Source organism: Bombus terrestris, chromosome 4 (assembly GCF_910591885.1).
Source record: "Bombus terrestris chromosome 4, iyBomTerr1.2, whole genome shotgun sequence".
NCBI lineage: Eukaryota > Metazoa > Arthropoda > Insecta > Hymenoptera > Apidae > Bombus > Bombus terrestris.
In genome coordinates this window covers 9,114,806-9,131,809 of record NC_063272.1, presented here as the reverse complement: position 1 = coordinate 9,131,809, position 17,004 = coordinate 9,114,806, and the positions used below count along the sequence as shown (strand labels likewise).

Here is a 17,004-nt window from a genome sequence, read left to right as displayed (position 1 = left end):
GTTATATCCTATTTTGCGTTTGTTATAATTGGAGGATGAAGAAGGATAGACGAATTAGTCCATTTGATATTTCTCAATCCTTTAATAACAGTTTCCCTATATCTCCTTCTTCGTCTTACTATTTGTCTGTCCATTACAGAACGATCTATTTAAACCTATATGTTCTACTCTGCGCTTCCATTCTACTATTTTTCTAATTACTTCCATTATCAACAACTTATAGACTAATCTTGGTAGATTAACAATACCCCCCCCCCCCCTCAACGAACCAATTCAAACCCAGGCTTACATTCTTAATAAAAACTATATCGAATTAACTACGCAGCCTTAAGAATCATCTTAATCTCTCTGTTAACTTCCATCTTTTATTCCTAAAATGAAACCTGTAAGATTACTACCTACAATTGAAGATGATTCATTAGCATTCGGAGTAAAGGGTTGCTAGCCGATCTCCTTGGACCCGGAAGAATCGATGCCGTAAAACCGAAGACAGACGAGTCGATATCGAGACCGAGAGACTCGATTCGCAGACTAAAAAGAGAAAAATGGTCTGAGGGGGTTGGTTGATTCAGTCAGCTCGTGGAAACGCAGGAAGGGGTCGTTATCTGTCCGATACCGTGTACGAACAAGGTAAGGGACGAGAATTAGAAGTACGAACCGCGGCTGAGTGCAGAGCAGAAGAAGAACTGGATGATATAAGGGAACCTACGGAGGGTTGTGGGGGTGGGGGTCAGGTCGGGTGGGTTGAAAGGGGTGGCTCGTAATATCCTGGCGAGTCCGCGGGCTCCGTCATGTGTGCTTAATCACTTTCCAGTCGACTCGGCAGTCTGCAACCCCATTATCGGGGTCTCACCACCCGGAAAATTACTCTTTTATTCTCGAACAACTCGAGCTCCCGGTGTTCCGTATACTGCGATATTCTCTGTCTTTCCGTCCCTCGTCCCGCTTCTATTCCTTGCCTTCTCCCTCCGGTCGACGACTTCGATGCTTTTCGACTATTTTTTCTTTTCTTCCTATTTTATTTCATAGAAGAGAGCGGACAATTCTGTGGTTTGCTTTTCACTGATTCAGTTGCGACTATTACAGGATATCGTTAACATTTAATCGGTTATAGTTACCGGTGGAGAACTATGGGGTTTGTGCCTGTCTCCGCAGGGGAGGAAACACGTTTCCCGGGGCGAAATCGACAAAGGGATGGTTTTTGAGACGGAGGGTTAGCATAGGTACCGCTGCAGATTCTGCTGGTTTAATCGTGTCTCGATATCAAAGACTAGTATGAAATGGAGATTATTGTGAAAGCGTATATACGTGTGTATAATTGAATCGTTGAACGTTAAGATAACTATTACCTAGAAATTTCTTTATGTGAAAATTTGATACGAAAAATTTTGCATAACGATATATACCACCTACTGTTATTAACGAAATGACAAGTTACAAATTCCAGGATAATCGATAGGATAATCAAGTAACTTTGAATTCTTCAAATTTACGTGTAAAATTTCATTCGTTTCATTAGTAAACTTGTTACACTGTCGTGTAATGAAAATCGTATCGTGTAAGGATACTTATTAACTTTGGTAACTCGTAACTTACAACTCGCAAAACTTGGCTAATAATATTGCGTAAGATGTAGTTCGTAAAAAAGGCGGTTTCAACGATCCTAATATTCTAATCTTGAAACCAACGAGAGGATCGTTAGTAGGAATCCGCGAAAATCTCAAGGGCGCGTACTTGGTTCTCCCCTCGAAGGTGTAGGGCTGCCGAAAGAATAACTTTCGCGAAAGAAGGACCTCGTTCTCGGGCTGACTCGCGCACTCGAGCCGAGGTACTCGACGTCTGCTTGCGATGAGGATACGTTCAAGTGGTATTTTAACACTCGAACGAGAGGAAAAGTGTATTTACGGCGGCGCGAGGCCGCGACATACGCGTGGAAAGCCCGACAAAGATGTCAAAGTGACCGCTCGAAGCGGCGAGAAAACTGGAGAACCTACTCGTGAAGGATTACGGTGCTCGAAGAATCGCAGCCACCGGTGAAAGAGGCCGAGTGGCTTTCTGCTTGTAACACGCGCGCGCAGGGGTGCCACAGGGGTGGCTATGATACTCCTCCTGGTCTTGTTTGACGTTCTATTATGTCCATTAATCGACTGGGTTGATTTGCTTTCGAGAGAAGATTCGTGAAGTTAGTGTGGCTCATTCTCGTGTAACGGAATAGGGTGCAAATTATTTGGGGTGCCTTTTGTGAGTTGCCAGTAGTACGTTTGAACAATCGTAACTGCTACGTGCTATTATCGCAGTTGTTTATGATGTTTATTGTATAGGAGGGATTCCGGGTTGGTTTAGGTAAAAGGGGAATACGATTACTGATACTAATATTCGTATTATCAGTTTTGTTAAAACGACGAATTCATGTAAGATTTACTTACTTGAAGTAATAACAATTATTACTTACTTTGCAGCAATAACAATTATTCGGAGGAATTTAAGGGTTGAACAATATTGCACTTCTTTGAGTGCCATTGATTAAAATGGTTTAGATAATAATTGAGTAGGTTAATTTGCCTGTATAATTTGTAACACAACTGCACGATTATTTTTGCATATAAATTAGCATAAATTCAAACCTAACAAGTCAGTCAATTGTTAAACCTCTGAAACTCTACCTACACCAGAAATTGCCCACACCAAATCGTGCCAACCAAATATACAAAACTATCAGAGCAAAAAAGGCAACAGGAGGAACAGTCCGAAGAAGCGGTTGATAATCGCGACGGAAGCTCGAATCGACAGAAGTACTACGAAAAAGCGAGAAAACTTAAAAGAGAAAGCTCGCCAACGTTGGGGAGGGGGTGGTGTGAGAAGAGGAAAATTAAGCGGATCAATGGTGGAGCAGGGGCTTGACGCTCTCGACTCTCCGGTACCCTAAACCCCACCTTTACTGTCATCACTCAACTCTTTTCTGTTTCATGGAATCCTGGAATAAACACGTGGCGAAGATATAAAAGTGCAGCTAATTAGAAATATATTCCTGAAAGCGAGAACATCGAGCGAGAGAAAGAGCTGGGGGTGTCTCCATAGACGCCGACCGGTTGGTTTCGAACGCTGGAGAGACAAACAGAGAGAGAGAGAGAGAGAGAGAGAGAGAGAGAGAGAGAACATGGACCAAAGCGAGAGAAAATCTGGAAACTAATGCGTTAGACGAAGACAGACATAGTTGTACAACACGTACATACAATACCAACCTTAGAGAGGACACATGAACAAGCAATGGTGGAATAAAGTGAGAAAACCAGAGAGCTAGTGCGTTAGACAAAGATAGGCATAGTGAGTAACACGCATACAGACATAGTAAAGGAACGGAGAGGGAAGGAAGACAGGGACGAAGAGATGACGTGACGTGGGAGGAGGCAGAAGAGGAGTAGAGAGAGGTTAGGGGAAGGTCTGAACGAGAGAGGTGGTGGCAGTGCTCTTGGTCGGGTGCTACGTAGCACGAGTGAACGGGTGAGTGAGTGGGTGGTGGCTGAACAGAGCCGAGAACTTCCTAGAAGAGGAACGAAGAGGAAGAAGATTCTCTCGGTGGTTGTAGGAGAGGGTAAGAGGAGAACGAGGGTGAACTCGAGCTTAGAGGGAAGGAAGGAGCTGGAGGAAGTGTAGGAGGAGAAGAGGGTGGGGACAAAATGCTCGCTCGTTTGCAAGACAAAGAACCTGAGCCGCCGTACGAACTCGTAGTCGTGCATAAACGCTATCAACCCCATCTACATATTCCAGGGACCTAGGGGACGTGGGCGAGCAGAGGGTGACACGAGAACTAGGCCCGAGGCAGAAGGAGAGAAGAGAAAGATAGCGCGCACGCGCACAGACACGTCCAGAATCTCCGGGTTGGCTTTCTGTCTTCGTTTCTACCGATTTTTTTCCCTCCTTTCGCTGTTGTAAGTTGAAATGATCGCTTTAGGTGGAGACGAACTGAATTCGAATCGTTCTCCTTCGGCGATTTTAGTTTTGTAGGGAGAGAAACGTATTGTAAGGATAATGGAGCGTAATAGAAATTGGTGAATGGGGTGGTTTCGGTGAAGTCAAAGGATACGGAAGATTTCGAAGTTTGTGGTAGTTACGAGGTTAAAGAAGACGCTAATTTGAAAATAGTACTACTCATACTATTGCTTTTACTACTAATTTTAATTCAGCTGTGCAAGATGATCCTAATTAAGAAATACCAATTTTGAAAGTTAATTAACAACTTGCCCGCAAATTAATGCGAGATCACGCGATGCTACAAAACCGATTCTCATCTCTCTCGACCTCGCGCTCTTCCTAAAAATGAAGAGTCAGAAAAAAGGCCTGAAAAATTCTGTGTCACCATCAAAATCTACCACTGTTTACTACTTTCCCAAGCTTCCTTTTACCCATATTTGGCATTAAAATACAGTGGCTACAAAAAGTATCGTCGGCTATCTATTTGAAGTATTTTTTTGATCAGGTTCTACATTTCATTATTATTATTATTCATTCATTGGTCTTACATAGACATTTATTTCGCCTATTAAATACTGTAACGGGTACTGTACTTTGTACATTTTTCACATTTGCATCTGTAAATCTCCCATAAACACGGTAAATACAATGGTGTACCAGTACCATATGTAACCACTGTAACTATCATTATCTGTGAAGACCGTTGGTACGCGAAGAAAATACACCGGTCATCGACTGTTAATCCACATTGGCTGGCGAGTTGATAGCGAAGGGTTCCCAAAAGAGGCAGGGGAGGCGGTCTCGGGGGCGGGTGCAACGAGAGTAGGAAGAAGAGAAGCTGTAGAAATAGAGAGGCGGGTTGAAACCCCCTTGACCCGGCGCCAGAGGGAGGCTGCATGCCTGGCTGATTAGCCTAATGGTGAGTCCTCCTCTTATTCTCCTACTTGACGCCAGTTCGCGAGCCTCTCTTCTCTCTCTTATCCCACCACCGCTTCCGTTCTCATCTCCCTCTAACCTTCTTTGTTAACCTCTCTAGGGACGCCCGGTCTCTTCCTACTTCTCCATATCTCTCCCTCCGAGTTCGAGCCGTGGCATCGACAGCGGACCCTTCACTCGATAAGAAATATTCCTTCAATTAGAACCCCGCAGGAATACCAATGTTTGCACGACCACCACCAAACGAGACCACGTAGAGACACAGACGTGTTTTAATTTGCCTCGAGAGCAAAAGACACTGTGCAGCTAGCTCGCTAACCCGGCCTATGTACGTAGCCGACTCTTGAGAGAAGATTCTCTTCTTTGGAGGCTTCTGGAAATGCTGGATCGTTTTATCATACGGCGAAGGCTGTAGAGATTGTTGGTTTGTTTTCGAAGAGAATTCTTGGTTGTATATTTGCTTGATTTGAAGTGGAATTATGTGGGTAAGAACGGAATGCATCTTTTTAGCGTTCTGGTACGTGATTGGAAATTTCGGTATCGATATTTTAAAGATAAAAATTCCCATATTACTATACTTTTTTAAAAAACTAATTTTTAGAAAAGTTCGTTTTATAGCTAGATACTTTTTTTAAAGCAAGCAACCGGATTAAAGTTTCTGATTTTAGTGATTTCACTTTCGCTTGCAAAATTTCGAGTGTTAAGTAAAGAAATTTCATGAAACGAAACTTCGAATTAAAGTTGCTCATTTGAGCGCGGTTTTAGGTAAAAGCATGGATGAAACATGTTATAATTTGAATCGTTTCGTTGCTTATTGTTGATCGAGACAAGCCGCAGACAAAACCTGTTTGTATTGTTCATCTAGGACAGGGACGATGTTTAATATTTGCGCGGATCGATACAGTGAAATGATACGCGAAGAGTTTACCGCTAGCCAGACCGTGTTGCTCTATTACAGGGAACGAGAGAAGTATTCCATCAATTACAATTTGAGAGAGTTGTCAATATTTGCGCCGACACTAGTGGTTTAACTTCGTAAAAGAATTATTGATTCAACCGATAGCACGGGGTGGAACCTCTCTGTGTATGTTTTGCGGAAAGTTGATGATGGTTTAAGGTTAACTTCCAGAATCAAGAGGCAAAGGGATGGGTGCTGTTGGATGCCAATGCCTCACTTGGAGTTTAACAACTACACGATAGCTTCATGGCCACATTGTATTCATAAAATTAACACGATCTAATTCTTACTTTTTCCTAATTGTAAACACTTATCGGTAGTTTTGTTACTTTAAAATTTGAAATTTCAGAGATCTAAAAATTGAATGCACGTAGATGCAACACACGTTTTTGAACCCGACATGCGAATCTTCACAAGTTTTTGAAATTTACATCTGAATTTTTGACATTTGAATTCGAGTTTCTGAAATTTAAATTTGAAGTTTTGAAATGTAAATGTGAATTGCTGAAGTGTAGATTAGAATCTTTGAGATTAAAATTCGAATTTTTGAAATGTAAATTCGAAGTTTCGAAGTTTCAATTTGAATTTTTGAAATTTAAATTTCTATGTTTAAATTTGTACTCTCGGAATCTCGTAGATTCGAAACTTCTACGCCCTTTTATCGCGTGGTTATCAAAAACTGAAGACCACCGAAACACTTCTTCGAAATCAAGAATTTAGAACTTAGAAATTAGTAAAATTAAAGTAAAAAAAATCTCTTCGTGTAAATCAAGCCCTTTTTGAATAAATATTTCATTTTTCAGAAACCCCAGCTTCTATAATTTTGAAATTTCCAGTCTTAAATTTAAAAGTACTCGTGTAAATTTCAATCCTACTTGAACCATTAATTCGACCACTGAGTTCAATATTCTCCCTCCAAAAATTTCCAACATACCGCTGCAAGAAAGAACTAAAGAAAAAAACGATATAACCATCGTTGAACCTGTTCGAAGGTACAATTTAAAGGCGATATTCAGTACTCACCTGCCGCTGCGGCTGCTTTACCCGCATCGAGCGTCCCGTACGGTGGAATTCCCATATGAGCAGGCGGTGGCTGAGTCAGGTGGTCCCCATTGGGGCAGAAGAAGGGCAAACCGCTCGGATGCGTCCCCGCCAGGCCCATCTTGCTCGCCTATAAATCAAACAGAGAAAGGGGAAACGGTTAGCATGAACGGGCGTTGTGAAATCGAAAACAAGTATATATCCGGCGTCGTTTTCGACACGGTATAGCGTACAAGCCTCGCGTGTCGACGTTGCATTATCGTTATCGAGTAATTAATTAATACGGTGTTGATTAATGCTTCGTTAATGCAGCCAGGTAATTAGCAATCCGCCAGGGGATATCAATTAATTAATTGATACTCCGGAAGCATCGACAGGTGTTTGCGTGAGACGATATAAATTGATTTCTTTTCTCCATCACCTCCCCCCTATCGTTTGATCGATGATGCGCCGCCTGTTTTGCTAATTGAACTTTGAAATTTCAAGATATCGACGCGTTATGTAGAAGAAGATTAATCGGGTCTTAATTTATGGATTATTTCTCCGTTCACATGTCATTAAGAAATATAAATTTAAAATATTCAAACATTGGAACATTAAAAAATATCGATACCGTTTTAATATTGAAATATTAAGAACGTGAAACATGTATAATTAAAACGGATCGTAGAGGTTAAAAAATAAGAAGAATAATATCATAAAAGATCCCTAAAAACGAAGAATCTGCAATTGATCAAGTGGTGACTATAAAGTTACCCTTGATCAAACAACGATCAGCCAGTTACCATCAAAACCATCCCATTTACCACAACCTTCCTATCATGAACAGGTTGGCTTAACGATCGAACAAAGGTAGTATCCGATTCTTTGATCGGCCCTGTTGAGTACCATTTCCGTTCTTCCCTATTTAACATAGACATTAGCATCGTTGTCCTTGACGGCATTGGACGAGTCGTCCCATCGGCGAGGAGGACGACACGGAGGACTAAAAAGCCCTCGTTCTCTCATCGAGGAGGAAATATAATATACAATTCAATAAACTCTCGAAGGGGGAAAAGCGCGCTTATCGAGAGGACGAGCTCGAGCATTAATTTGCAAAGACGGCGGCAACGGCGCGCGCTCCTCGAACGTTCGAGGGTTCGTTCTCTCGTTCGGCTTTCCATTCGCCGGCTCGACGACGTATCGCCGAATTCGAGTGGCCCTTCAACGTACTCTCGCGCGACGAGTCTCATCCCTTCTTGTCCCTTCTCCCTTCTCTCTTTTCCTCTTCCTAACAGTTGAGCAGAGAAGAGAATTAGTTCAATCTAGGCACGGCGCGAGGCTCGCAAGGTCGCATAGCCTCAACCCCACCGAAGTTTCAACTCTCGCGGCGGCGATCGATACCTCGTCGAGTGGTTGTCTCTTATCAGTCGGTGCTTACCATAAGTGCGGCGGTATCGCGCATCGATCTGACAGCGAGTAATAGTCCTGGATCGAGAGGCTCCCGCTCCATCCAAGTCAGCACCCTCGACAGTAGACCGACGGTCTCTTCCGCGGTCGGCTCGTCTTCATCCTCCTCCTCTTCCTCGTCCTCCTCGTCGTCTGTCCCTTGTTGCTTCCCGCCCTCGTAATCGGCCCACTTCTCTTCCGCCTCGATCTTCACCCCGCGGCAATGATCCTCCTCCAACTCCTTCTTCCTGACGCACCAAGCTTCGCCGCTCTCGTCGTCGAGGATCCATTTGCTCAGTTCGTCGTCGCTGACCTCCAGACCCATTTCCCGAGCGACGTTCTGCAGTTCGATTAGAAGCATCCTGTCTTCCTCTTGATCGGACGCGTGTATCCGAGATGATAAAGTGAGGCCGATGATATTGTTCGAACAACCGATCGAGGGGTCATCGCGATCTCGCGGCAGGATCCAACTTCTTGCAAAGGTTTCTGACCTGACGCTTAGCCATGCTCTGTGCAGATCGGCGAAAGCCTCCTTCAACGTGAATCTCTTTAAATACGTGGTTAAAGTATCTGTTTCTTTATTAGGATTGGAGATTTTCCGATGGACTCCGTAGCAGGCTCTAGAAAGAACACCCGTCGCCAATCTGACTCTTAACTCTCTAATTACGATCCTCATTTCGAGGCAATCTTTCGGTACCACAAACAACCTGACTAATCCATCCGCAGCCACGCAGTCAGCCTCTGGTGGCAAATAATCCGCGGTCTCAGCGACCAACACAGCCCCGTCGGGATGCATGGCCATCGCCGTCACGGCAAACTCTCGATGAAACCACCAGAGGAACAGATCCACCGTGAGAGAACCCCTGCCACCACCAGCGTAGATCACAGGCTGGCTCAGCATGTTGACTCGTCTGAGGCAACGTGGCCGCCAATGGCGACCGGTTACCAGCAGTCGCGTCCTGTGGTGGCCCTCGTGATCCGCCGCCCCCACTACCCACACCCTCTCGGAATCGCCAGCTGTGGAGGTGGCGCGACGTCGTCCGGGCAGGTCCCGCCAATCCAGGAAGGACACATGTGCGAGGTAGATTCTACTACGGTCGTAGCTTTCCAGAGCGTTCCTCAGGCTCTCTATAACGGACGAATGAGTGACCGGAGGGCAGCCTCTTATATTAGCTTGCGTGAACTGCTCCGTGACCTTGTCGGAAGTCGTGGAGACAGAAGAGGAGAATGGCGAGGAAGAGGAGACCGCCGAAGAAGTAGGAACACAAGTAGACAACGTTGATGGCGTAGCAACCGCAGATTTCTCCGTTATCACCTCTCTAACACTTCGTGACCTGACGAAACACTGTCTCTCCTGTTTCCTTTTTCTGATTCTATCTTGATGTGACTCGTTACCGTACCTTCCAGAATCCACCGTATTTGCTTCTTCGTTCGTTCGATCATTTCCTCGATCATTATCTTTGCTTGAATTGTTCTCTCGGGAGATAGCTCCGGTAGACGTAGACGAGGTGGAGTGTGCCGGCGACGAGATGCTCGACGGAGGCGAGATAGACCTTCTAGACGACGCGTCCGTGAAGGAGGACGCAGCTGGTGAAGACAGAGACGTAGACGAAGATACCGTACCATCGCCTTGATTGGGATCATCCTCGGTAGTAGCGATCCGCTCGCGGCGGCGTTGTCTGCTGGTCGGCCATCGTTGCACCAGGGTGCCGTTTTCACGGGGCTCGAGGCCACTCTCCAGGGGCTGGCGCATGCGCGCCGCCCACGACGATCGACCCTCGCACGCTGCCACCGCAGACTTATTCGTTCTGGTCGTCGTTGTCGTCGTCGTTGTCGTCGTTGTTGTCGTCGTGGTACCTTCATTCTGAGACTGGCCACTTTTAACGGTTTTCTCTTCTTCGTCAGCCACGTCCGTTGCCTGTCCTGTTTCTTCCTCGGCTTGTCGACGTTGCTGGTCATGATGATGATGGTTTGGCTGATGACTATTAGCGCCACGTATAGCGACAGACCTCGATTTGGAGGTCGCCCTGGCGTTGAGGCGCGTGCACTTGCTGCCACGGGGCGACATCGTCCACGGCGGAAGCGTTCCCGCGGCGGAGGAATCTCCTGGCCAGCGGTGGCCTGCGAATCCCACGGATTCGGTGAGCGTTGGCGCGCGCGCGACCGTTCATCCACGGCGTGCCGGCTTCGCCTACCAAGCGATGACTGAGCGAGCGGCCGCGACGCAGCCGTCAAAGGCCGGAGCGGGAACTAGAAGGCTTTGATGTACCGCCGCCCCGGCGCGCACAAAGCGAAAGCGGCCCCGGCTCGTTGGTTGGCATGCCACGGGGGCGGGGGCGGATAGAGCGAGAGAACGGGAACACGGGCGAGCGCGCGCCACGGGTACCCAGCCAGAGAGAGAGTCGGAAAGAGAAAATCGGTGCGAGGGCAGGAGAGAGAGGTACAGCAGTGCCGACAGGAGGAACTGGGCGGCAGGAGGAGGATGAAGGAGGGAATACTCGCAAGCAGTTGCGAGACAGAGACGGAATACACCGCCGGATGTACAGTCACCAAGTGCTTCGGAGAAGGTTTAGTATCTCTCTCTCCTCTCTCACTCTCTCTCTCTCTCTCTCTCTCTCTCTCTCTCTGGTGATAAAGATAAAACAGCCAGCGGAATTAGCGTATCGAGTCGTGGTGCTCATTGATCTCATGGTGATATCATTTATACATTACATCATATTACTTCCTTATCTTTCTCTCAAATTTCATAGATTGCAGTTTGGAATTATATATAGATTGGTGTTTGTAATTTTGCGATTCCAGGTTAGTTTTTAGATTGTGATTTTTATTTCACGCTGTCGTTATTTCATCGTAAGCACGTATTTTTGACAAGGTGCACATGAAACAGATTTCCATGATAAACGAGAGAGGTACATACGTGTTTAACGACGCGAGGATGGTAAGTTAGGTGAGGTTAGTTTGAGAATTTGGTGGATGAACGTGAATAGTAATCGATGACCTATTTTAGAATCTTCTTAGGCAAAATTCTGTTGTCAGTGGTGTTCCATCTGCTTCCGAGTTTGATAGATTGGTAGAACGTATTTATGAAATCGTAGAAAGCATGTTCAAAAGATGTTTAAAGCAATTGACGTTATCATAGGAGTTCGACAGAGAAACTCGCAATTGAATTTTAATTTGAAGAGTACGTCTCGATGAGGACTCTACAGAATTTGGAGAAATTCATCTTCGTATCTATTGAAATGGGCCCCACTTCTAGGAAAACTCTATATCTTCTTCAGTGTTTAGTTTTTCTTAGTCCTACGAAAACTACAACTAGCGACGAACGCGTCGCGTTCGTTGGCCCTGGCACAACGGTTCTCTTTCCAGCGGCTTCTTTAGTCTCTATTGTAGTACCGCGGAAGATCGTCGACATACACACAATGTCGACGATAAAGCGCAAGTGTCGACAAGCCGAAAGGGCCGGAAGACTTCAATAGGCCTAACGACCATCGATATATTTTTGGCACCGCAGTCGTTGGTCGTCAGTTAGCCACCGGAGAGTCAAGTGTTAAGAGTCGTTAATCGACAGTCGAGAGTTATCGTAGTGATATCACATTACCGCATTAAGTTCACGTTAAATAATCATCGTTTTCCGTTTCATCCACTGTAATAAATCCATTTATCGATAAACTATCATATTAGGATAGAGATCACTAGAAATCCTAATTTCCAATATTTCTGAATAAAGAAATCCTATAATACATTCATCCACGCATTTCCTCTCTCTCTCTATTTCGAGATAAAACCTCAACAGTATCTAGAGAATTAATCGTAATAATCTACTTTTCCGATTTCGTTCATCATCGTACAATGACATACTCGTGAGAATTCGCTGCTTATAAAGAGGTCTCGAATTACCTTCTAGCGATAATGAAGACTCGACAAAGATGGAAGAAAACGCGAAGATCCTAACCTATCTTTTTGAGTGATACTTGACTCGGAAAATGGTCGTACTAGTAGGTTCACGACTAACAAGTATTCAACGGTGATATTATATACGCCAATAAAAATTATACTTAAACCTTCTAATCTTAGAACAACCTTTCAATTTGATATTTACCAACTGACTTTTTAGATTCACACGAACATCTTTCGAGTACAATTTGACAATAAAATCTCGTTATATCTTCAAACTATAATACAAATCCTACGTACTTCATAATATATACATGTTAAATTCTATCGGTAATCGTTTCGTTAAAACGTTCCATATTGTCAACAAGCACTCGTATCGAAAACCTTAAATAAAGAAGAAAATTCGTGGAGAGATAATAAATTGCAACAAACCAATAAACACTATCTGTTATCGAGAAAAGTGCACGGTTAAGCCTGTATAAATGCTCTCGACGATCGCAGAGCGTGCACAAGGGGTGAGTGTACCCGTCTGCGTGTCGCAGAACGTAGTTACCGGAATAGACGTTCCCCTTGGAAAGGGGGTTGATCGAGCGAGCCACGTTTATCGGTGCTCCAATTTGCACGGCAGAGAGGTAGACTCTCGCGAGGCTTTTTTTTCGTAACTGGAGCGAAAGATCATCGCACCGAGCTATTCGAGGCCGCATATTGTCCGATGCTTCGTTTTCAGGGGAACAAGACGCGACCGGTCAGACATTCGCTTTAGGAACTCTCTATATGGAACTTCGTTTTTATTAAATTCTAGCTTCATTCTTATCTTTTTTGAAGATTTTTAGTACTTGGTGTTTGACTTTGTATAGGTTGAATCCCTTATTATTAACGGGTTAATTACTTTTTACATATGTTACGCTTATTTTTATTAAGATATTAGAACCTTGATAATTAGAGTGTGAATTTTCATCCAAATTTCTATTCACACGATTACAACTATGTACACAGTTTTAATTTTTATATATTACTATAATGAGAAGCTTATTTCGCGGATTTTACACATTTTTGCATATTAGATTTCTAATAATAATTTCACAAAGATCCATAGTTTATTAATGATATTTAAAGATATTATTTTCATGCAGTTGTATATATATGCATTTGTCAGATGATGATGAGAGAACGATCTTAGAAATTTAAAAAAAATGTTTTTACTTAATAGACGTGCAATTTCTATTTAAAACGTGGATACAATTTTTGTATTAGAAAATCCGAGCAATTGCACAATTTTTTGGAAATATATATGTAGTACGTCTTTTTTACTACCTATCATTTTTATAATACCGCGAGCGCTTTTAATTTCGAGGGTGCCTCGACGGAAAAGTTAAGAGTATCAATTCCTATATTGGACGATTTTAATAAATATTGCCGCAAATATATCGAAGAGGGATTTTTTTATCTTCTTCTAAAAATGTACGCTACGGTTGAGGAACAGCTTTACTAAAATTTCAAACCGTGTTGGTCGGTAAAAATTGAATTCGAACGTAGACACTCGAAGCTAATGGAGCTTCAGGACGCCATCGAGCTTCGAGCCAACACTCGACGCGTCGTTATCGGCGTCGATTTCAATTAATCGTTTCACCAAAGTGAATAGATAGCGAAGCGGGTGGATAGGTCACCTTTTTTCTGGCTTATAATCGGGCACTGTGATATTCCACATTGTCCAATCACCTTTTTTATCTATGTCTATCAAATTTTTCACAAATTCCTCCCTCAGATGGTAATTACAAAAAAGTTTTCAGTTTTTACATCCAATTTCCAATCGTCATCAATTTCGTCAAATATTCCGTGAATTTTTTCCGCATTATTATACCAATTCGCAAAATCTTCCAATTTCAACATCCAACATCTCCAACGTGAAATTTCCATACAATTTTTACATGTTTCTTAGTCACCAATTCCTTCAAACCATAAAAACACAACGTTTTCCAACTATTCTCATTTAATTCCCAATCTTCCTAATTCTATTTAATTCCAAATCACAAAATTTTCAAATTTCAACCCACCACTCTCATCAATTCCTTCCTAAAGTAATCAGTTCTCTAAGTGAAAGTCTCAAATATCTACAATTTTCCTTCTACCAATACGAAAAATCTGCCCCTTGCGTCGTAGCTGTTAATCGCAAAATCTTCCAATTTCAATTCACGACTTTCATACATTTTTCCCACAAATATTTTCTCGCAACTCGGTTCTTCAAATCGTAATCACAAAAAATTCCCAAATTTCCATCCGACTTGTCGATAGATGTTCCCCTCGCGTCATAACTGCTAATTACGAAATCTTCCAATTTCAACATCACTATCCCCTACGTCCTCGCCTCAATATCATCAACCAATATTCCGGAGAGCATAGGAGATTCTCTTTATCAACGATCTCGACCACGTGTCGTTCGTGCGATCGGCGTGGTAGCACAGCCCCCTATCGGCCACGCTAATTAGCCGAAGGCCGAAAAACTGTCGTCGCATGTACACTCGCTTCCTCGTTGTCCTCCGCGTGCGGGGAACACGGCAGCGGCTTAATATTGCAAATCGGATTTAGCCTTGGGCGCTGGTCGCGCATGATTATCGGCGTGTCGGCATTTCATAAACGCGTCCACATCAAACGCAGCTGGTCGGTCGATCGCGATAATATTTGTCACGTAGTTGCGGTGCGCGGCGGCGGCGTACGTATCGCGGATACAGGCTAATCGATCGGCCTTCCTCTCTGTAGCCCGGTCTGCTGGTATATGCGTGATTACTTTCCGGTACGCGTTGTCTCCTCCACGTCCGGAATTCGAGTCTCGCATGCCGCCGCGATCCGATCTAAAGCCCCGTCCATACGACACCTGGCGGCCCCATTCATCCACGGAAAATCGAGATTCCCATAGCGTTGCAAACGATATGGACTCGAATCGCTGAAGGGAAAGATATGTTTACCGTGCGGGTGGAAAAGATTGGAGAACTTGTTAAAATTTTCATAGGATTTTCATCTCGTCGAATTTGTGGAAAACTTACGAAGATCGAGGTTCGGAGACGCAGGATGTTAAAGTTGGAAGATCTCGTAAAAGTGATTTGTACAAATTTCTGGCAATTTCCTAGAGGTAACCCTCGGTAAGTATGATTTTCTGGTATTTGTTATTTCCGAAGATCAATGGGATTTTTATAAAGTAGGAAATTACAGCCTTTCAGAAGCGCTATTGATCGTAATAATCTGCTGGGTTTCAGAATAATTTCGTCGAGTCTAGATTTTTAGTTACTCCTTTAGACACGTTATTATGATCTATACTAAGAAACAAATATAAATAAATTATAATAAAAATATGAAATATTGTTAGATCTTAGGCGCACAAGTTGTAGTATCGTGAAGTTTCGACAAGGTGTAACACAGCTTAATTATAACGTACTTCGATAAAGTAATTTGTGAAGTATCTTGATATTTTGTGATCTTTTTTATAAATACGTCTGTAGTGTACTATTTAAAAAAAAAACAATTTTCTCAAAATTACCAAATTGGCCAAAAGAATTTTGTTATGTTCGAAACGAGCAGTTCGCCGTAGATCGGAATTTTTCGTTCTTTCTTCTCTGAGTTTATGACGAAAACTAGAATAAAAAGGATCGGAAGAACGATGACTCATGCAAAACAGAGCTTGCATAAATCTCGAAGACGAGAAGTGGTGTGTGGATGGCCCTTAAAGCTTAGACAGTGCGGCTAAAAACCGCTTTGTTCGACACAGTAGATCCGGACCGTGCGTGGTACGGCATTAGTCGGCGCGGCTCTCCCACGGAAATCGTTCGACGCTTTTCATTCGTTCGATTGAACGCTGCGCATTTGAGTCATTAACAGCTGGTATTGTGCGCTAGTCCAATGTTTCAAAATCCTTCAGTTTCCAATTTTTCCAGTTTAAGATTTCGTTACCGAACGAAAGTCTCAGATCAAATAAAAGAACTTTTTCAAAGAACACTTTCTATCGATATACATTACATTACACAATACAATACATGTTCTTTCCATATTCTTCTCTTACATATGTATCTACGTGATATCTTCAAATTTAAATTCCAATCAACTAATTGTTATGAGATAAAAAGATTAGGCAAAATATTGATTATATTGAAAATATATGAAATGAAAGGAAAAAACCCTTCTTCGTACAAAGATATGGATATTATAAGAAAAGAATGGATTTCATGCTGAATTATTTTTGCTGATACGCTAAAGAAAGTGACGTTATCAATAAGGAACATATGTAAAAGATTCTCCTAAAAATTCTTCAAAGCACAAATTCGATTTCCTACTAAGAAATTTGCATTCTCAAATCCAAATACCAACTATCGCTTAACTATCACAAAAAAGAAAAAAGAAAAAAAAATTCTTTAAAAAAATCCTGCAAGAATGCTATTGGAACCATTAGTCACGATCCACGACCGGTGTACACCGATATCACGTGAGCGAGAAGTCGCGCGTTTCACCGTCGAGAGCAAAAAAATAGCAACGATGAAAAGAGAGAGAGAGAGAGAGAGAGAGAGAGAGAGAGAGAGAGAGAGTGAAAAAAGGGCAAAAATACGAGAGTGCCCCCGTGGTGTACAAGTGTCCACACCCCAGGAAGGAAACTGGCCGTACCCGTTTCTCTTGCCACGATTTTAAGTCAAGCGGGGAAAGTGTACCAAATCACCGAATGATACAACACGCGAGTTGTGTTCGTCGGCGAGTGGCGACGCGTTTTCTTTACACAGAAACTTCGATGCACA

General features: G+C 43.2%; 1 protein-coding gene across 5 annotated transcripts in view; it reads right to left on the bottom strand.

Moving 5' to 3' along the window:
* The window catches only part of LOC100643645 (protein pangolin, isoforms A/H/I/S), a 282,005-nt gene that overhangs the window by 30,579 nt on the left and 234,422 nt on the right, over window positions 1-17,004 (bottom strand). Inside the window, exons 1-2 of one of the 5 annotated variants that reach the window (XM_048405145.1) lie at window positions 8,328-10,667; window positions 6,890-7,037 (exon numbers count right to left, since the gene is read on the bottom strand). In XM_048405145.1, the coding sequence (XP_048261102.1) occupies window positions 6,890-7,037; window positions 8,328-10,403 (2,224 nt within the window). In that variant the 5' untranslated portion in view covers window positions 10,404-10,667. Of the gene's footprint in view, window positions 1-6,889; window positions 7,038-8,327; window positions 10,668-17,004 lie in introns of those variants that run through there. The other 4 variants (XM_048405146.1, XM_012308169.3, XM_048405144.1 and 1 more) reach the window with 4 other exon arrangements.